Source organism: Kryptolebias marmoratus, linkage group LG13, assembly GCF_001649575.2.
Source record: "Kryptolebias marmoratus isolate JLee-2015 linkage group LG13, ASM164957v2, whole genome shotgun sequence".
Lineage (NCBI taxonomy): Eukaryota > Metazoa > Chordata > Actinopteri > Cyprinodontiformes > Rivulidae > Kryptolebias > Kryptolebias marmoratus.
Window position 1 is genome coordinate 22,550,209 of NC_051442.1, and position 21,372 is coordinate 22,571,580.

The following is a 21,372-nucleotide window of genomic DNA, read 5'->3' on the forward strand; positions in this document are numbered from 1 at the left end:
ACAAGCAGAATAAATTACAACAACAATAAACCAGGATTAAACAGTGATGACTGAAGGAACTGAGGAAAACCAGTAGATATTAAAATTATAACAAAAATATAAAGACATAAACTCTAACAGCTGAAGAAAAAGAACTAAAACCAAAACAGTAAGATGATAACAAGTAAACAAAATGAAGTTAAAAAGCTTCTTTTGTTAGAAAGATAGATATGAAGGTAACTGAGTTTAAATACGTAATTATATTAAATCTAGTTATAATTTAAAAAAAAGAGTAAAAACTATAAGTATGATAAAATTAGATTAAAATTTGCATAAATGAATGTTTCTGAACTGTCGTTTTTAGTTTTTTTATGCTTTTATATTGAAGGAAAATATATTTCCGGTTGGTTTTAAACATCGTTCAGTTTGAGCTCGCGTGCAAAGAAGCGCGAGTTTCGCTCCTGAACCAGAGTTCCCATCAACCTTTTCTGTTAAAAAAGTTTTAACGTATTCCAGATATTTTGTGTTTACGTTGTGGCTTAAAGTTTATATTTTAGATTTAAAACAGACTCACATTATCTGACTGAAGGAGAAGCGGGTAAAGAAAATGGACGGATGTGTATTTGAACAGGAGCGAGTGAGGAATCAGAGGCCTTCTCTAACTGCCTCCAGGCGGTCAGGACTCTGATTCTGGGCGGGTTGGGTCCGGTATTTCAGGAATTCTGTTTGGGTTTAAACATTCAAACGAAGCGGATTGAAGCGTTTTGACACAAACAGATGACACCAGCCCGTTTCAACTCTCGTGTTCAGTTTTTGGTCACTTTCTATTGGTTACTCTAGGTTTCTCGCGATACTTGGTGACCAATCAGAAAGCAGGAGCGCGAAGTCAAATCAAATCGTTTACCCTCAAGAAGGACACCGACGTGTTTGTCCACAGACTGCGGGGTGTTCAGGAGGCTCTTGTTGAGTTTTTTTTTCTCCGAACCACTTCAACAAGGTAAGGTAACGACATGTTGGCAATTTTACCTAAGACTACTGTAGTTACAGATACAGCAGCGGGACTATATCCGACAAGTTCACCGTTTAGGATGCAGCACCTTCATTTTGTTTGTTCCTGATGTCATGTTGGCACTTCGGGTCTTATGAAATGTCAGTCGATGAAGTATAAAAAGGCATTCAGTCATGTATGAATATTTTGTTTTCCCAGTTATAAGTGACTGCACGGCTAAACCTTGAAGAAATGCGTATCGCCCGCTGTCTTTTGTGCCAGAATTTTAATCTTTGATCACTTCGTGGTGACAAAGGACGGATTTGCAGACATTTTGATCAAACTTTATTTACAATCTCATCACTATAACGCTCAGAGTATGTGTTACGAATGACTCCAGGTTTTCCCCGAGGCTAAGCCCGGTAGTAAGTGGCCGTTCGCCGGCCGATCACTAGCCGACTGAGATTTAGTAAAAAAAAAAATGATGAAAGTTGAAAATATGGCTATTTATTATGTGATATTGTAAGATATTTGTGCCAAACATTTACACAACTACAGTTTTACAAAAAGGAACTTTTGAAATAATTTTTTAAACAAAAATATAATTAAAATAAATACAAATTGTTTGCACCTAATTTGAATCCTAATTTAAGTCACATTTACAAATAAATTAAGATAACATAAATGAAAAAGTGCAAACAAGGCACCAACACAAGTCTCACATCAAGGCCAATGAATAACAACAGTGGTTCAGGAGGTTTGTTTTCATAACGATCAAAAACCTTTATCAGCTGCGTAAAGGTGTTGGAGATCGTAAAGGTTTAGCAAGACATTACATTCATATTATGTCAAATACAGTTTTCTCAGTGTTAATGTATGAAAACATGACTGGGCGTTTCCTTGCTTACCCTCCAGAAGTCTTCACTGCATAACACTATGGAGAGTGTCGTAGTTACACAAAGGAACCACACCAACAAGAAAGTAAGTTAAAAATAAATAAATAAATAAAGCTCACCTACCCAGCTGTTTCACCCCGCTTAATGTTTCTACTTTAACTGTTTCAGGGAAACAAGGAAAACACTCTGCGTGCACATGGACCTAAGTCCTTTATCAGAGGAGACAAAACATCTGTGGTCCCGTTCCAGCTGAAGGGGAACAAAAAGGACACCACAACCAAACAACAATCTCTTACGGTAAAGTCTAAACAGGTGGACTCAAAGCCAGTGTTGGGGGATGCTCTGAGAAAGGTGAAGACTGCAAAGAGAGATGGGAAAGCAGCTGCTGCAGATGTTCAACGACCGACAAACAGCCAGGAACAGGCTGCAAAGATTAAAAAAGCAGCTGCTTCGAAGTCACTGGCTGCTGTGCCGCCATCAAAGTCCGCCCCGGGAATGTACAGAGGCAGGGTCATTCAGTCAAAAATTGGGTCCCTTTGGAAGTCGAGCAACGCTGCGGGTACAGCAGATCCAAAACCATCGGCACCTAGATCAGAGAGCCAGAGGGTTGGAAACATGGCTAAAAAGAACAGATCCCAATCTGTCGCTGACGTAGCTGGGCACAGCGTCAAAAGGCCTGCACCGATCAGGTCCAAATCAGTGTCTGATAAACCTGGTCAGGTGATCAAAGCTGGTGCCAGCAACAGTCGTCCTGCTGGATTCTTCTCCAGTCGTCCTCCTACCAGAACCTTCTCAGCAACTGTAACGTCTGCCAGATCCAGAAACACCACTGAGGCTCCCAATAAGTCAAGTGGGAATCAAAACACTAAGCCAAAGATTCCAGTAACAGACAAGGTTAATAACGGTGCGGTCTCAAGCACCCTCAGCCAGTACAGGTTCTCCATGGAGACTGCAGAGGAGAGAAGGTAAAGTTCTCTTTCAAAGAAACTGTGTGAAGTTTGCTTGGTGTTGCTCTGAACACATTTGTTTCTTCCGCAGAGGGAAACTGGCCGAGTGGCTGGCCTCCAAGGGCAAGACTCTCAAAAGGCCGGCCATGACGACCGCAGCACCTTCAAACAAGGTTCCTGCCAAAGCCAAGGTTGAAGTTCGGTCCAATGTCGAGCCTCTGCCTGCTGCTGACCCCGGCCTGCAGGTACGTGACCTGCGGCCTAATGTCGCTGCTTGTCATGAAGAGGTAACGACACACAGCCAAACTCCAGAGGTCATGAACACCACGCTGGACCTGCTCGAAAACTCTGATGGAGATCTGTCACCCGACCTTCAGGACAGAGTGGATGATGTACAGAAACATTTTTCCCCTCCTTGTAGTAAACTAGATCCATTACTTTGCAAAATGACAAATAAAGATGTTTTCTGTTAACAGATCGTTGTGAACCTTTGTGATGCCTTGGAGGCCCTGGTGACACCATCTAGATGCAGCGACAGTAAGTTACTGGGACGCTGTCATTCTCTATCAGGGTTCCTGCAGATTCTTAAAAAGTGGAATTTGGTTTTAATATTTTCTAAAAGATAAGACCTGTATTAAAGCTACTCTTTTCATATATCTCATACCAATAATTCTCCTGAATTATATCAAATGGTGCAGTTTGACTTTACTGCTGTAGTTTTCCAGATATGTTGATATAAAAATCTAAAATGCAGGTCCACATTCCATGTAAACAAAACACTTTACTGTTAAAGAAAGGACTGTTTGGACTGCGATAAATCACAGATCGTTATATTTCAAGTACCATGCATTCAGCTTCTGCTGGTAATATTATATTTGGTCAGTTTGATGCCCACATCTCAGTGATATGATAAATGAAAATCTGGGTTTATTGCAATTGATCTTATCTCAGTAATATTACACAATATTGTTTATTTATACAATATCAAGCGGCTCTACTGGTGAGTTTCAGCCTAACTTATCTTTATATGTCCATACTTTACTCAACAAGTCCGAGCAGAAATGTGCACCAATAAATTAAAGCTGTTGGATGGCTCTTCATGGACGTCGCCATCGTTGACCTATTTTCAGTCACTTCGGCTGTTTCAGTAGGTGAACAAAATGTACGCGGTAATTAGCAGCAGTTTGGAAATTTTTAATATAAAGACACATCAGCCATCAATATGAGAAAGATATTGTTTAGATTTTGTTTTGAATTTAATTTTTTGGCTTGTCTTTGGTGTTCCAATTGCTACATTTAAACTTAAAAAAAAAAGGGTCACTTAAAAATTTTTCTTTACATAATTTAGGATTTAGTGATTTTTTTTTTTTTTTTTAATCATACTTTTCTTGTGGTTTGTAGCTTTAAATACAAAAATTGGTACCTAAAGATTTAAAGGGTAGTTGAAAGTGCTGGTCTCTAAGCTGGATTTGTAGATTCAATTTAAGGTTTGCAAAGTAGGCCTAATTCATACAAATTTAAAATCAAAACAAAAACCACACAATCCTATCCTGATATTAGGACAAATGAATCACACTGTTTATAGAGGCTTGTGAAAAACTAGTTTAGGGAAAAAGAACAAATTCAATTAGTTTGGAATTTTAAAATGGAAACTGTGTAGGAAGCCTATAACAAAACAATCTGTTCATGTCATTTGTCTCCAGATGAACTCAAGCAGGTGAAAGAGGAGTGTGATAATGAAGAATACAACAAACCAGAGGAGTGTGATAAGGAGCTGAAGAATGAAGGGACTGAGTCAGAGGAGGTAAAGAATGAAGAAGAAGAAAGTGCCCAGGGAGTGGTGGAGGAAGTGGAAAGTGGTGATGATGATGTGATGGAGACGACACCAGAAAAAATGAAAGATGCTTCGATCATTAAATACAGTGTGAAGACCACTCCATACTTACAAAGGTGGGATTGTGTGCTGTTAGTCACAGTACTGTTACTTTTCCCTGGTCATTTTTGGTTTTTTATTTTTCTTCAATTTCTCTGCTTCATCATGTGTTCAGTGTCAAGAAAACAATCGAAGACGAGGTTGGCACAAACACGTCGAAGAAAAAGAGCAACATCAAAGATCTGAAGTTCCTGACCCCGGTGCGGCGTTCCTGTCGCATCCAGCGCAAATCCTCCCGCCTGCCCTCAATGCTCGCCGACCACGACCCCTGTGTGTCCTCGCTGGCTGAGCTGGTGCAGCTGGATGACGATGCCAATGCGTACATTTACAGGAAAAACCCTGCACTGCTGCAGGAGCTGCCGGACCAGGACTGACTGTGAGAAGGCCTTTTAAAAGGACGTGAAACCAGGCAGACTTTAAAGTTTGTTTTACAAAGCTATATGCATCTACTGGACAGAACAGTGGTTTTTCTTTTCCCTGCTCTGTTGAGAATTTCAGTTTTAATCCTGTAATGTCTTTTGCAATATATGTCAGTGTTTAACTGTGCTTTGAAGTTTGGATAATGCACCTTTTTGCTTTTACTTTATTCAAAGACTAAATATTTTAATGGCATGAAAAGCACAACACAAATATTACAAGCATCTTTGAACCTGTCAGATTAAACATGTGCCGAGTCCATTTGTCTATTGTATTTATTACACAAATACAAACACTCAATGATCACATTTAATCCCATTTTAATTGACCACATTGTAAAAAAAAAAAAAAACTCCTAATTGAACACTGCTTTCTTTTATACACCCATTGGTAAATTACATCCTGACAGAAGACAGTTCTGATCCCAGATGAGACATTTCTGTAAACCCAAAAAAAGGAGGGGGAAAAAAAATCTCAAATGCAGTTTTCTTCCTCGAAGTATAAAAAAAGAAAAGCTTTTTCTTTCACAGGGGAAGGTGTTCAGTGCTGCATGTTAAAAGGCTGTTTTTACTGCTGTCTGAAGACTTATGTCCTCGAAAGACCTCGGTTATCCAGATCTTTGACCTAAAAGAGAAAAGACATGACTTAGGACTTTAAGACATCTGGGTAATAATACAGCTTGCAGGAACAGTGAAAGGTGATCAAAATAAGAAGTTATCTGAAATGGTGTTAAATTAAACATTTTTTACAAAAACAATATTGACTTTATTGTTGGTGGGTGATAATGTAATTATTGGATGTGCATTTTAAGCAAAAACACTCTTTCACTGCCCAAACCTAGTAATCATGTATTTGTCTCATCTTTTAGCAAAATCTCTTATAAAAAAGTGGACCAATTTTATTCAGCGCTCAGTAAGTCATTGGATGTACATTTCAGACTGAAAGTTGAACTTCTGTATTCAGGTATCATCTATGATACGTTCGAGCACTGAGTTCCATTCAGACCGCCTCGGCGTGTAACGGATATAGAGTCGGTAAAATAATTCCTGGATGTAAACAGGCAGAGGGAGAATCAGACACCAGGTTGAAAGAAAAGGGTGAAGTTCTTCTGAAAAGAAATGACTAAAAGCTGTGAGAAGGAGAGTTGACAGACTCTACATTCTGGGGGAGGGAATTTGAGTGGTGGAGAGCGTTAAAGCAAAAGCTGCATCATATTTAAATGAACTGTGCCGAGATATTTTGAAGTCTAAACGGGAGAATTTCTGTAACTGATGGTTGAATTTAGCTGTCAACAAAGGTGAGGAATATTTATTAATAGTTTTTACTAAAACCCAGATGAGTTACATTAAACCCTGATCATTTAATGATGTAGAAACTTTGTTAAAAGGCAGACAGGTTTACCTTGTATATCCTGACCAGCCAGTGCTCTGTGGTGTAGGCCTCCTCCAACACATCCAGCTCAAAGTCCTTGTTCCCAATCTCAGCGTTTCTCACTCGGTCATAGCCAGGCGGTCTCTCTGCACAGAACACCATCAGAATTAACGTTTATAATGGTTGAGCTTGATATTTTGATGGGAGCTGCAGCTCCAACAGGAACATTCCTGCACAAACTACTGGATGTAATAAACTGCTGAAACAGCTTTCAGGGTCTTGATGTAAACTGGGCCAGTGAAAGTGATGAAAAACATGACACGCACACACTGCTCGCCATTTACCCTAAATCAGTCAATTTAGTTTAATGTTAGATGTTTTTTGCATGTTGTGTTGTCCTAATCATTGCCATTTCAAGAGGACACTACATATGTGAAACAGCAGCAGTGGATGAGAAGCTGAAACTCAAACATATTTAAAGGAACAGTTCAGTCATTTTAAAGTGGGCTTTGTGTAAAAGTAAAATCTTACCTGCTGTAGATGGCTTCGTTAACAGCCTCAGTATAAAAAAAAAACCAACAACATACTGCAGTCAAACTAAGGTTGTTCAAGAAGCCATTTACAAGATAAGTATTATGGATGGAGCTTTAAAGTAAAAACATTTTTTGAATTTTAACTGAGTTTAAGCTTCTTCATCTAATTTCAGCAGTCATTTAGCAGAGAAATGTTTCCCTCGTTCCTATTTTATAATCGTTTAAAAAAAAAAAAACTACAATGGCAGAAACAGACAATGGGACAGTCTGAGTTTCTGAGGAAAGGAGTGAACGGTAGGTGTTGTGTTGACAAATCCACCCCTAGGAAACAACAACAACACGTGTGACAGTCACATTAATTGTTCAAATTTGCCCATTTTAACTAGACTGATTATTTCAAGCTCGCTTCTTTGCCCTTTTAAGCGTTTATAACTTTTACACAGAAACCCACTTCAAAGTGGCTAAACAGATCATTAAGGCTTATTTAACAGTGTAAAGAGTCAGACACAGCTCAAACACTTTTCAGCAAGTATTTTTGTTCATTTGATCCATGATGAAAAACAGATCCAGCAGCTGATTGTTGTGACACTGGAGCTGAGGAAAGTTTGGATTTATTTCTTTAACAACAGTTGAAAAGAAACTAAATTAACACACTGCTGCTGCTATGCATCTTTTCATAAAGAAAGCCATTTAGATCATTTATAAGTCTAAAAAATGATAGTCCAACCTAATCCATTGCTGTCCTAAGATGTGACAGAAAAGCAGCACATTGGAACAGAACCACAGACAACATTTTTCAGTCTCCTGTTTGATCAAAGTGTCTCATTCAAAGACAAATGTATGTACTTACTGCCCTCTGTGTAGACCTGTCCAAAGCGGTAGTAACACATTTTGTACATCAGGCAGTTGAGCAGGACGGGGGAGCCGTCGCGGTCCACCCTGAACTCTCCGGTGGGAGTGTAGTAGTCATGCTCCTTGATGTGTTTACCGGTGTCAGTGCTTCCACCAATGCGGACCATCCATAGAAACTTATTGATGTCTGTCATGAACACAGATGAACGTTTACACACACACACACACACACACAACTTTAGACTCATATATATGGGCTGATGTTACCCGGAAATGGGACATACCGTCTGAGGAATAGCCAGTCAGTCCTCCAAATATAACCAAGACATAACTGACATCTAGCTCTCTCATAATCTCGTAGGCCTTCTCCTCTGTGGACGCCATGGCCTGCAGGGTAAAGCAGAGCTCAGGTGACGCCGCAGCATCTTATAAACACAAGTAGCCCCAAGGTTACCGAACTCACCTGTCCAACTCTGGAGATGTGAGTGTTGTTCCACGTGTTGTTGTCCACTAAAATGGTCCGATTAGCCATAGCAGTTATTTGATAGCCATAATCCCACCACGACATGACCTTAGCATCCTGTGAACACAGTATTTAATTTACTAAAGTAAATGGAAATCACAGTCCAACAGCTGTGACAACAAGGACTATATCCTTGTTCTGTGAGGACGACTGACCTCAGGAGTATTGTGGCGGAGCCAATAGTAGGCCTCTCTGAAGTCGTCAAAAATGATGCGGCTGCCATCACCTCCACGGGCCGACAAGACAATGGAGGGAGAGGAGTAGGCTTCGCTGGTCACCCAGGTAGAGTGGAAGGTGTACGTGATGAGGAAGAAAGCCATAACCAGAATCATCCCACTGGCAACCTGGTGAGTGTATATAACACATAATATGATCCGTTCACAAGCTAACAGTTTCTGTTGTAGCTAGATGCTCCTTTAAACGGTTTATTCAAAGATCTGCCCCGTCTGAACAGTCACAAGATGAATCTGTGGAGTTGGGAGATGTTTAACTTGAACCGAAAGAAGAGAAACTAAAAAGTTTTATTGGTTTATGAGAGAGCAGCATCTCACCAGGATGTGACTATTTCTGACTAGTTGGTGCAAAAAACAAAACGAAAAAAATGATCTCAAAACAGTTGTGGCGAGCATCTCAAACTCTTCTCAATTCATTCAAAAAAAGTTAAAAAACAGTAACAACTGGACTTCTATTCTGTAGTTGAAGACGTTTCGCTTCTCATCCGAGGAGCTTTCTCAATTCAGAAATAGAGCGTAGAGTTGAGCTTTTAAAGCTGAGATGTGATGTAAACTGGATTGCTTGCAAATTGTTCTCACTCTCTGAACAATGGAGGCTCGTTAGAATCCTTGTTTGTCTGACTCACTGATGGGCCACTCTGGTCACATGAGTGCAGGTGTTGATTGGAGTGAAACTGACTGGGGATCAGGCCTAAAGCTCCATTATATGTTTTTGAAAGCTGGAATCTAAGACCTCCTCCTCTGTTTAATGTTGGTTTCTCCTTTTTGACATAGATGGCTTCCTTTACCCCCCTCTCAAACCATCTGTCTTCTCGGTCCAAAATATGAACATTTTGGTCCTCAAAGGAGTGTCCCTTATCCTTGAGGTGTAGGTGAACAGCTGAGTCCTGTCCAGAAGAGGTGGCTCTCCTGTGTTGAGCCATGCGTCTGTGGAGAGGTTGTTTGGTCTCTCCAGTATATTGGAGATTATATATTTATATTATATTTATATTATAGATAGAAGTCCAGTTGTTTTTGTTTTTTAACTTTTTTTGAATTTACCATGGCCTGGATGACTGAGAATCTACACCAGCATATCTTCTCAATTCAGTTTCTGTAATTCTCAAGCACCAGAGCTGTATTTTGACACGTGCATGGAAGCTTTACTGTGACAGAAAATATCAGAGGCTACAGCAACAAATGTCCAGGTCTAAAACCAATTCAAAACATTAAATAATAATTATTCCAGTAGATTAAGTTGAAAATGTGGGGAGAGACAGCTGCCAAGTAGGGTATGATGTGGACAACAAAACCGTGTGCACAGCCAAGGACAGTTTTTCAAGCTGTTCACACAAAAATAGGCTGTGATTTTTAAAAATTGGCTGAGCAAAACACTTCTGCATGGCTCACTGGTCACAAACACTCATTTGATCAATTAATTAATCTTAGGAGTGAGTGTGTTGGTTTACAATTGTCTGTCTGGCATATCTTTGTCCTGACCCTGACCGACCAGTGACCTGTCCAAGGCATACCCTGATCTTTTTATAGCCATGGTGGAGGTTTGGGCTCCACCATATCTGCCAGCTAATTACAGATATAACAGGACCACAATAAACAATGTTTTGTTTTTTAATTCAGAAATATTTTCCTAAAGAAAATCCAGCAGCTCTTAAATTCATAAAAAAATGGAGTAAGAACTATAACCTGCAGTGCAAAGTTTAAAGGCACAAAGAGAGAGACGGAAAAAAAAAAAACCCAAAAAAACCCATCAAATAAAAAGTAAAAGATCAACCTCCAATAAAGTGTGACATCTCCAGACAGAAAATATACTCCATCACATTCAGAGCAGCTCCTAACTTGGCACAAACCTCATTTTTAATGGGGTAGGTGGAGTCCTGCTGCTTCTTGCTCTTCTTGTCTGGCCGGCTGACATCCAAATTCTTCATGTAGGTGGTTAGTACCTGGGACACGCCAATGCCCGACAGGATGCACATGACTGGAGCCAAAACCAACATCAGGCGCACCTGAGATAATTTATTTAAAAGAAAAATAGTGCATTAATCCATGTGATGGGTGGGTTTTGTTGACAAAAAAAGTGCTATGTTTAAATTAAATTTTGATGACATAACTAGTGACATCTCAGTGGGTGTGATGCTGTGAGTTAGAAACAAGAGCTCAGTTTATAAAATGACTAACTCGTCCACTCGTTCTCACACTCTGATGGAGCAGAGAAATCCAAGGTTCGATACAGCCACACAACCATCTGAGCAACAACAACATGGATCGTGTTAAAAATATATTATATTTACACAGTCATACCATGACAGCTGAGAAGTACATGCTGGTAACTCCATACATGATGATGAAGATCCTGGCATCAGACAGGTTGTTGAAGCAGTAATAAAGACCAACTGTAGGCAGGGAGAAATGAAGTAACTACACTGGAGATAAACATGTAACGATCATATTTAACCGTCTGGTGAGGCTGCAGACTTGCCTGGAAACATGAAAACCAGCAGCTGCAGGTCAAAATAGTACGAGGACCAGGTAGTGGGCTGGTGCTCAGAGACTGAGGCGATGATGGGGATGTTGTTCTTGGCATAAGAGGGGTCCAGCAGCGAGTAGAAACGACCAGTCCATGGAGATATTTTACCTGAGGCAGACCCAGGACAAAACAACTGAATCAGAAATGCAAGAATAAAATACAAAAACAATGTTCTAAAAATGCTTTCCATTAATTAGCTGCCATTTATCTGCTTAGCCACACCTTACCTGTCAGCATGAGAACAGCACCCACAGACAACAGGATGAAGCCCACCAGAGAGATGACACTCTTAAACAGGATCTCAAACTGCTGAGTATTCAGTTTGCTGCGCAGGTAGTCCACAAAGGCGTGAATCTGACACAAGCCAAATACACCGAAGGCTGCCATGTGCTCTGATGACTGTACTGGCTGGTGTGTGAGGAGGAAAGACAGGTGGGACACAGCTCAACAAGTGTCCCAGAACAGCCATTTTCTGGTGATGTAACAAAACAGCTTTGTTGTTTTGTTTTGTTTTGTTTTTTACCTGGAAACCAACAAAAGAGATCTGCATGGACAGGATGGTGCCCAGGCAGTAGACTGTGCAGTAAGCCACATAAATACGGTGGGAGAAACGGCCTGTGAGCATCAGCACCAGGACATGGAGGGGGATGAGGTTGATCAGGAACACGTAGCCACCCCAGGAGGAAACCTGAACACACACACACAGACGTCACGTTCACCTCTGAACTCTGGGTTCCTACAGTAAGACGAGCAGACTTCTCCACCTCCTTACCATGTAGAAGTATGCCAGGGCGCACATGGATGACCAATACACTGAGCCCGTTTTGACAGCTTTAATCCACATGTAATAGGTCAACAGCATGCAGAAGATGGCAATACCTGAGTGGGAGTTGGAAAAAAAAAAAAAAGTTTGAAATGTTTTTAAAAGAACCAACACTACATCGTCCTAAAGCTTCAATAAATGACTGAATTTGTTCAACAATCTATCCAAAACTCAGTATGTTAATCAAACATATACCAAAAAGGTGGCAACAATGCTTTACATCACAAAAAGACTACATTTCTCCTTAACTTAAGGATAAACTGGTAAGTCGTTGCAGCAGTGGTACCTTCATTATCATAGGAGCCAGCAACAGAACGGGAGATATAACCAGGAACCACAGCAATCATTGCAGCTGCCAGGAGCCCTGCACCTGCATCCTAAAGAGAGAATACCAGACACAGTAAAGGTTCACTATCACCAGGAAAAAACACAGAACACTCCTTTAAATTTTAAACATCTTTTTTAAAAAAAAAACAACTAACAGTTAATTTGATGAGTTACTAAATCAATGGTTGTTCATGTTCTAAATTTAGGCAAATACAACCTTCAAAACAACACATAATACACTGTGCTTTCCCCCATGTTTAACTAAAATCCAAGATAAAATGCCAAAATAGTGTGTGAAAAAATAAGTCCACCTTTACTACTCTTATGGAAGTGATGCTAACTGAGTGCATCAATTAAATGGTCACCAGTTAGTGTAAGGTTCTCTAAAAACGCACAAGATTAGGAAGTTTGTCGTTCTGGAGTGTTTGTGTGCGTTTCTACTCAGAGGTGGAGGAAAGATGATCTGGGCTTGTTTTGCAGTCACAGAACCTGAGCTTCTTCCGGTCATTGAGTCGACCATGAACTCCTCTGTAAACCAAAGAACTTACAGAGGAGAAACATGATTATGATTGTATTTATATTCAGTCTGGTTCTAGAACAACAAACTGGGTAGATAAATGTCTTTGACTAGTTTACTCCAAAGCTTTTAGACGGATACTTCCGTTTTCATTTAATTTTATTAAGTTTCATCAATACATTTCCACAGACTTAATTTAGTTATGTCTTCATTTAAAGATATTAGGGGCCAGACTGAGATCATCCAAGGGCCAATTCTGGCCCTCAGACCGTATCTTGCTGTGTGGTCTAAAAGGTTCTCAGTCAGAAACTCTGAGAAGAATGATGGCTAAAACTTTAAACATGAGGCTTCATGTAGTAAACAAACACCATGATGGTTAAGTTAATCTTTTATATACAAAAAAAGTGAAAAATCTTCTGGTTGTTTGAGCCAATTTATTATTAATAAAATTAAAATTCAAACTTTCAGAAAATGCAAAAGGTAAAACAGTCTGAAAACACTAATGTTTATTCATACTATTCTTTCCATAGACCTGGAAAAAGCTAAAACAAAATTCCATGCTTTTCCAGGCTGCACAGGAACCCTGTTGCGAGTTCATGCACCTGATGCGTTTACCTTCAGCTCCTTGGTGAAGTGGTAGGTGACGATCGCAGTGAAGGAGGAGAACAAGGGAGCGAGGAAGACACAGACGTTGCGGATGTCAATAGTGATGTGAAAAAAATGTAGAACATGGTAGAGGACAGCAGACGTGACCATCAATCCTGAAGGAGATGAAAAAAAGTTTACTTTATTCTTTTTGTTAACCTTATGTGGTGTGTAGAGCAATTACAAGCTCTAAAGCCTTACCGGGGTAAATAGTGCCACCTATGATCCTCCCCAAGGGGTACCATGCCCTGTCATCAAACCAGTTGTGAAACTTATAAAATCCTTCTTCTGCCAAGAAGCGGGTCGTACGGTAGTTAAAGTACCTGATTGTAAAAACAAAAGGAAGGTTAAACCAGACTGCAAGTGAAATTCTATCAAAATAACCCTTACACAAGCAGAACTTACGGGTCAAACTCATGGATGACGCTTTCAAACCTCAACACAGAAAAGAGCCTGGTTGAAAATGCTGAGGAAGAAAATAGAAAAAGATGATGATCCAATGCGTTGATTTCTTTGTTTTTTCTATCATAAAGGAAACAGTGCTGCTAAGTTGAAAGGCTGCAGAGGACTCACAGAGGACAGCTGCCATAGACAGGATGAGCAGCTTCAGCAATGTGTCCTGCTTCTCATAGGACAGACGCAGGAAGCCCAGTTTGGTCATTTTGGCGAGGTTAGGGACAGCTCACCGTACTACCTGCCAAGAAGAAAACAAGCACTGATATGAAACACACCTGTGGAAAGAAGCCTTTGCTGTGACATTTTCTAACCAATGTTGGCTCATACTGGCTCATTTGTTTTTGTTTTTTTTTTTTTGTTTTTTTTTGGGGGGGGGATCCTGCAATATAAACCCTATTTAGATAAGGTTTTAAAGGAACGAAAGGCAGAAACAAATGTGCAGTTCAGCTGCTGCTGTGAACGTCTATGTTCAGCCCAACCAGATAAGGCCACGCAGTAGATATGGCGTCACGAAGCAGGAAGCGGCCACTTTGGAAGCCCTGACTGCAGGGATTGTACCCATTTTCCCCAGGTTTGTTTTAAATAAAAGGTATCTAANGGGGGCTGGACTGGACCACAAAACCCAGTAATTTTCAACTTAATGTTAATATTATATTTCTGGCCAACACACAGCGAACCCTGACTGACAGAAACCAACATTGACTTCCACCAGCTTATAACCGATTTTAACTAGACAAATATATATATATATTAAAACAGACATTCTGCACAAAAAGCGTCCATACAGGCAAGCAATGTCTCTTGGCTAGTCAGCATCATGCCGGGCTATTGATGCAGTTTTCCTCCAGTTAAAAGTATCTCAATCTAGCTAAGCTAATCAGCTAGCTGCCGCTGACTGGAGACCGTAGTTACGCGCCTCCTCCTCTGACTTACTTTTTAAGCACTTCGGATTCCAGAAAACGGTTTTAAACAGAAACCTTCACTCTTCAATAAAATAATATTTGAACATTAAATGTTTACAGACACTTACCCGCTCCGCTCCTGCTTCTCAAACACTTTTCACTCACACTACCTTCACCTTAACGTAAGCCCGCCCCCTTCACAGCGTATGTGCTCGTTTATTGGTTGAGTTTCAATCCATTGAAACCTCGCAGACATTTGATTGGTTGTTTGACCGTCAATCAAATTTCGTCTCCTGCCTCGCCGTTGCTGTGTAGTGACGTGTCCTTAACAGTGGGGGAAAACACGTGTCGCCCCCTACTGGCGGAAAATATATATATACACATGGATCGATACTTCTAAAACCCAAATTACACGTTTTTAACAGCTGTTTTAATGAAACCAGTGTAATAAATTATGCATTCTAACATGTTATATTTTAACATTTGAAAGTATAATATACTGCATTAAATGCAAAAATCAAGAGTTTCATCTCTTTTGAACAAAATAATGTAATGTTACTTGTTTTTGTTTCTATGACATTTTATTTATTTGGCATATTTACAGTGAAATACATGGCGATGAGCAACAAAGAGAAAAAAATAAAGCAATATATTGCTTTATTTGTAAGACTGTTATCCAACCATTATCATATTCCTTTGGTACTGCTGAGCAGTCAACTTGTTAAGTAAATGTTTCTGTATAGATACATAAAGTAGTAATGAATTAAAATAAACAATAAAACCAAACAAAATAAAGAATTGTTAATTTAAAGCAATTTACTTTAACTAATCATTGTCACCACCTCCATTCTTTTTACCTTCCAACAATAATCTTGAGTATATAAAACTTATGATGTAAATTTGTAGCTGCTTACTAAAATTAATACCACCGTGTTGGTGGTAAAAATACATTGGAGGAAGTGAGGTAGAATTGACACCATTTTCCAGTTCAATTTGTTTTCGCATAGCAAAAGCTTTTTGTTCGACTACTGACCAAGAAAAAGGACAAACATACATCAAACCTTGAATACTGACCAATTTTATTGAAATTAGATGTATTACTTTTACAAAAACCTCACAAACATCAGTCTGCACAAACCATATGTTTCTCCAATAATTGCACACAATTCAACATCATTGCCCCTATCCACAGCCAGGCTCTGATGGGAGAGAGAACAAGTTCAGACGGGGGCGCTGGGTATGGTATGGTGTCTGAATGAACAGTTGAGAGGTAATAACGTTATGTACAGGACAAAAATCAACAATCAATCAATCTTTGGGTATTAGGTACATTTGCATCAGCTCTCTAGGAGGGAAAAGGACTAACAAGTTGAGAGTGATCACCCTTTTCTTAAGATTTAAAGACGTTAACTATATGACTCCCTCCTTTGTTATAGAGCGTTGCATTGTAGTGGTCAAAGTGGAAAACAAAACAAAACAAAGATGCGGTGGTTTGGCAGTGTCTTCTTACCATCACAAACTGTCACACAACCTGCAAGTGATTGGGCAACTTTGCCTTGGCTGGTGTCACCTCGTGAACTATAACATCAAACAGTGGTGAGAAACGGGGCTTTGGGACGACAACACTTCTGTCAACGTACAAAGTGACTTTGTTTTTTGGTCTCCTTCACTAAAGGTAACCAATTCGTTTTGTAGCAGCTCCTGAACAGATGAGAAATCCTACTAGAAACTGAATGAGCTCCATCTGAATACTAAAAAACAAAAAAGAGACAACCACTCCCTTTCTAGTCGTACAAAGTTGTACCTGAAACTGATCGGACACCTGCAGCCACATGCAAGAAAACATTCACTCTGTAAGGAAGGAATGTTACTTGCAACAGAGAAAATACACACCGAAGGTAAAACAAACCTGTGTTTTCTTTTTTCGGGATTTAAAAGTCTGATTTAATGTCTTCTTTAGTCACTGTTGCTTAAGCATTAAAACCATGTGATCTTTTGTGCTGTAATGCGTTAAAGAAAGTCATTCCAATGGCACATAAAAAACAATCGTAGTGAAAGAAAATACTAAAAGTCTAGAGCTCTATAGTTTGGTAACAGAGTTTCTTTGTCACACCTAACGTTTGTGTCTGACTGGAGTTGAAAATGAAGAAGCAAAGGACTAGAAATGAGAGAAAAACACGTAAACCCTTCATTCACCATTGCACATAACCTTCATTAAGGGCAATCCTTCTGGAAGAATTTCTTTTTTTTGTACATCTTTTGAAGCCACTCATTGGTTGAGATCTTCTCCACTTGGAGTGGAGCCATCAGTGCGTGGGTGGCAGTCTCTGGCGGTTCGGGGAGGCTTGGGGAGGGGACAGCTTCTCAGACGAGGCCGACGACGTCAGGGAGGACTGGAGGTGGACGGTCTTGTGGAAAAGCTTGTTGCTGATCAGCACAACCAGGGAGAAGAGGCGCAGCTGGAAGTGGCTGGGAGGGAAGAAACATCAGTGGTGACACAGAAACTCACACAAAACGATTTACGTACAGAGCTGAACTAAAGTTTTAATCACCCCTATCACATCTTTAGATTTTGCTTCCAATGAGCCACACTGTCCAGTAATCTGCCAAAAGGCAAAAGCAGGCGTGCCTGTTAGCAAAATATCTCATGTAACACTGAATGAATTTTAATGTAACTTTTAGAAAGTACAACTACAAGCCAATAAATTCTGGAGTCAATACAGTTCAAACAACGCCAGGCCTTGAATTTAAATGGTCTGGAGCAATTTCCTCTAAACTTTCTGATGTTTTTTAAACTGATTTCTGGTCCAGCCCTTCCACCTAACTACTATTGTTTTTAACAGCTGAGCTACCAAACAACATGACTAATAAAAAAACATTTAAATGGCATCTAACACAAAGGATGAACCAATGTTGTTTCTACAGAGTATAACAAACAACTTAGAAAAGCCTCAAAATGGATCTTTTAGATTCACAGAACAGCTTAGCTCTAATTTCTGTCGTAGAATCTACAGTAAATAGTCAATACCAGCATTTGACTGGCATAAAATAAAATTTTTGCACCAATAAAAGGGACTTACAAAAAGGCATTAAATAAAAAGTTCTAATATTTCTGCAAGATGTGATGAAAAAAAAAGTGGAAGACCTAAAAAACTATGTAGAGAAGATGAAGACGTCAAGAACTATAAGTTTTTCTGCTTCATCTTCTTTGAGTTTAGGTTCCTATTCTACAGCTGACAGAGTCATAGATCAGTGTTAAACATTTGAAAGTAGTTGTTGTTGAGTGATACTCACTACAGCTTTGTAGGTGTCTTAGCCTCATTCGCGCTGATGATGAACAACGGAAAGAGGATGGAGAACAAGCAGCCACTGTGTGTAGAAAGTCAATTAATTCACAGGAAACATACCATTCACTTTTCTGATGAAACTATCTGCTTTGTGGCTCATTTTACTTTAGTTTGAAGGGCAAAGTGCAGCACTGTAACTAACCTGATGATGTACGAAGAGGGCATGGCAGTCAGCAGAGCCATGGGTAAACCAAAACCAAAGTAATACGGCCAGTTCCTCTCAATGTTAGACAGTCGTTGGTGCATCTCGATGCCTTAAACAGAAAGACACGGTTGTTTTGTGTTTGAGCTTGGTGTTAAATTAACCTGATTTACCGTGAGTGGAAGGTGAAAAATAACCTCACCGTGGTTGAACCAGCGATACTCAAAGCAGTACAGGGAGTAGAGGAGAGACATGTGGAGGAGGCTCACCATCTGTCCGATGGCGTCAATAGGAAAAAGGCTAACAATCATACCCTGAAGAACCACAAACACTTCAATTTACCAGAAATGTCCAGAGAGACAGATCTGTGTGACTGCTGAGTCAGCACTCACACCATTGTCTTCCTGTTTCTTAGTTTTCCATCTGGTTGTTTTTGCAATCCAACTACTTCTGTCTACTTTGTGCTGTTTTAGCCATTCATATATCAAAACATTCAGCTCATTCAGGAGATGGCTGGGGTGACTTTTGTAACTTTTATATTTAAAAAATTATTTAAATTTACAATATTTTCCCCATAGAAATACATTGAGAACTCTTCTATTCCTTCAAAAATATTGTTCTCTAAAACCTACTTCAGCATACTTACTCTGGTTTGGCCTTTTTTTGGCTAACCTTTTGCTATTTTAAGGGACTGTTCTGCTACTTTTAGCTAGCCTTTTGATACTTTTAGCTTCTCGCTATCCTTTAGCTTTTAGTCAGCATTGCTGCTTTTGGCTAGCATTTTGCTTCTTCTAGCTTTTAGGAACTATTTTGTTCCTTTTAGCTTTAACAACTTAGTTTCCTCTTCTTCAGCCAAGTCATTGAGCACTTAGCATTCATGCTGTTTTCACAGAAAATTATATTTTCTAGTAGCTTATTAAACAATGTGTGTGATGACATTCAACTTTTTCAGTGACTTTCAAACACAGGGAGCAGCGTTAGTGTTAACGTTCAAATGTAAACACCCTGAATGGAGCTCTGCCGCGCCATTTTGCAACGTGAATGAATAAGAATGTCGTCTGTAAACAGCAGGAGTGTGAAATTATGTACCTGAATGAGGAAGAGCGCCTGGAGGAGGAGGTTAAAAAGCATGTCTGCAATGATCTTACTGATGCTGGGGAACGGCTGAGCTTTGCAGCCAGACACTTCAAATGCAAGGTCGGCAATATCCTGCGACACAGAACACAGACATATACCTAAATCTGGGAGGAAAAACAGCTCTGAGGAATGACTTGCACTCACGGTCATCAAATTTACAAAAAGTGCATTTCCTTTTACATCAGAACCACATTTTTGAGTCAGCAAAATATGAGATTATGCACATTATTACAAAGTTTGACCTAAAAGGTTGTAATGTTGTTCTTCTGAATACAAGATGATGTTTGTCAAACTCTGAGATGAAAGGTAGAGGGTGACATGTAGTCCTTCCTGTGAAAAATGAGAGATTTACCCCTTGTATGGTGTCCAGGTCTGTGGGACCTGCCTCCATTTATTATCAAAGGAAAAATGACACCATTCATTATTTGTTCAAAGCCAGACTCATTGGCTTCGGCTCATTTTCTGTGAAGAACATATACCTGAACACATGTTCAGTGATCAAACACTGTATACCCCCCTACACATTTGCATTACAAACAGGATGTTTGGGTCCACTGGACACAGGGCTAATAAAAGTGTGCAACTTGTCCTCCTTCTGTCTGAGCCTGCTGTTAGTGTTTGGCTGTGTTAGCTTTGCTTTTCAACACTGCTGCACATTTCAAGCAGCAACACCCATCTGCTCAGACATTTTCACACATTTTACCCTTTGTTTTGAGGGAACTAACACAGAGCTTCTCGAAAATTGGGGGCGGGACACAATAATTGTAGCTTTTCTAAGGTGGCTCCTTATCACAACTGATCAAGATGACCAAAAGAAAGTCTGCTCATCGTGACGATGATAAAGAGGAGGAATTTTTGGAATGTGAGGATTACATTTCTGAAAATTCTGACTTTGAAGAGGAGGATGAGATGGAGCATCAGCCAGTGCCAAAACAAAGACGAGCCACAGGACCGGCCCATCAGCACAATGGTTCTCCTGCCCAAGAAATGAGCCATCACACATGGCTGCCAGTGTTATAAAGATGCAACCAAGGTCGATGCGGACGGAAGTTTCTCATGTGTAGGACATCAAGTCTTCTTTTGAGCTTTTCATCCCAGATTTTATCCAAAGCATTATTCTGGATTGTGTTTTTTGAGAAAACTGGAAGGAGACTAAACCCATTTACAGGCCTACTTTGGGGTTCTTGGCTTCCTGGAGTTTTCAGATCCAAGGGGGGAATCCACAGACTTCCTGATAGATGCAAACAATGGCAGAGAAGTTTGCCGTTCAACAATGTCTCTGGAAAACTTCCACATTATTTCCAGAATTAAACACTTTGAGAGGAAGGTGTGAGACAAGTGGGTCCATCGCCTCCCCCCGTTTTACAACCCTGAGCCAAACGTCCCCATTGATGAGCATCTGATGACATTTAGGACCCTCTGCCACTTTTGACAATAAACATACTAGGGCTGCAACAACGAATCGATAAAATCGATAAAATTCGATAATTAAAAGCGTTGGCAACAAAATTCATTATCGATATGTGTTGCGCAATTTATGCGCCACTAACGTTGTCGCGGAAACTGTGACGTCACCCGCAGTGCGTTTGCTGAACAAACTCCGTCCGCTCCATATGATGATGAAGAAGCTACGGCTCCTCTTCCTCACTGCAAACTTTCTTTCTGCTACTCCATTACCGTTTTGGGGGCCATGTTTTACTCACTGGAGGTTAGAATCTGCTGAATAGGGTTTTGTGTTTAGTCTTTCTCCATTGTCTTCAAGTTGTTAAGCAGCAGAACTAGCTCTGTGAGCTCTGTTAGCAGCAGTTAGCATACAGGAAACTGCACGCTGCTGTCAGCGCCACCCGGTGGCATCACAAAGTAATGTTTAGTCATGGGTC

At 40.0% G+C, this 21,372-nt stretch overlaps 3 protein-coding genes across 4 annotated transcripts in view; 1 reads left to right on the forward strand and 2 right to left on the reverse strand.

Annotated features, from left to right (window-relative positions):
• The first annotated feature begins 430 nt into the window (after window positions 1-430).
• si:ch211-266i6.3 (cytoskeleton-associated protein 2) lies at window positions 431-5,421 on the forward strand. Of its 2 annotated transcripts, none has more exons than XM_017431138.3 (7): window positions 431-976; window positions 1,883-1,948; window positions 2,032-2,828; window positions 2,902-3,055; window positions 3,287-3,347; window positions 4,514-4,760; window positions 4,859-5,421. In XM_017431138.3, exons 2-7 carry the CDS (start codon window positions 1,904-1,906, stop codon window positions 5,115-5,117), a joined length of 1,563 nt encoding a protein of 520 aa, XP_017286627.1. In that variant the 5' UTR covers window positions 431-976; window positions 1,883-1,903; the 3' UTR covers window positions 5,118-5,421. The 2 variants fall into 2 exon arrangements, with proteins under 2 accessions (XP_017286627.1, XP_017286626.1); XM_017431137.3 differs by having other exon boundaries at window positions 432-976; window positions 2,902-3,202.
• On the reverse strand, window positions 5,418-15,095 carry stt3a (STT3 oligosaccharyltransferase complex catalytic subunit A). Its single transcript, XM_017431136.3, has 18 exons — window positions 14,995-15,095; window positions 14,082-14,202; window positions 13,914-13,974; window positions 13,710-13,831; window positions 13,479-13,624; window positions 12,306-12,396; window positions 11,969-12,075; window positions 11,720-11,884; window positions 11,424-11,604; window positions 11,149-11,304; window positions 10,971-11,062; window positions 10,520-10,675; window positions 8,595-8,783; window positions 8,380-8,496; window positions 8,201-8,303; window positions 7,915-8,103; window positions 6,562-6,677; window positions 5,418-5,784 (listed from the first exon to the last, which is right to left on the reverse strand). The coding sequence occupies exons 2-18, from the start codon at window positions 14,167-14,169 to the stop codon at window positions 5,746-5,748; spliced, it is 2,118 nt and encodes a 705-aa protein (XP_017286625.1). The 5' UTR covers window positions 14,170-14,202; window positions 14,995-15,095; the 3' UTR covers window positions 5,418-5,745.
• Window positions 15,096-15,924: 829 nt separating this feature from the next.
• The window catches only part of ei24 (EI24 autophagy associated transmembrane protein), a 15,516-nt gene continuing 10,068 nt past the window's right edge, over window positions 15,925-21,372 (reverse strand). The window contains exons 7-11 of the mRNA XM_017431142.3: window positions 19,445-19,564; window positions 18,558-18,669; window positions 18,356-18,467; window positions 18,161-18,235; window positions 15,925-17,335 (exon numbers count right to left, since the gene is read on the reverse strand). Coding sequence (XP_017286631.1) covers window positions 17,173-17,335; window positions 18,161-18,235; window positions 18,356-18,467; window positions 18,558-18,669; window positions 19,445-19,564 — 582 coding nt within the window. The 3' untranslated portion in view covers window positions 15,925-17,172. The remainder of the gene's footprint in view (window positions 17,336-18,160; window positions 18,236-18,355; window positions 18,468-18,557; window positions 18,670-19,444; window positions 19,565-21,372) is intronic.

Coding starts and splice junctions, on each gene's coding strand:
- si:ch211-266i6.3 (XM_017431137.3), top strand. CDS start 1,904: ATGGAGAGTGTCGTAGTTACACAAAGGAACCACACCAACAAGAAA. Junction 3,203..3,286: donor TTCAGGACAGAGTGGATGAT/GTACAGAAACAT, acceptor TTCTGTTAACAG/ATCGTTGTGAACCTTTGTGA. Junction 4,761..4,858: donor ACCACTCCATACTTACAAAG/GTGGGATTGTGT, acceptor TCATGTGTTCAG/TGTCAAGAAAACAATCGAAG.
- stt3a (XM_017431136.3), bottom strand. CDS start 14,169: ATGACCAAACTGGGCTTCCTGCGTCTGTCCTATGAGAAGCAGGACACA. Junction 13,625..13,709: donor AGGTGGCACTATTTACCCCG/GTAAGGCTTTAG, acceptor CATCTCCTTCAG/GATTGATGGTCACGTCTGCT. Junction 11,063..11,148: donor GCTGGTTTTCATGTTTCCAG/GCAAGTCTGCAG, acceptor CCCTGCCTACAG/TTGGTCTTTATTACTGCTTC.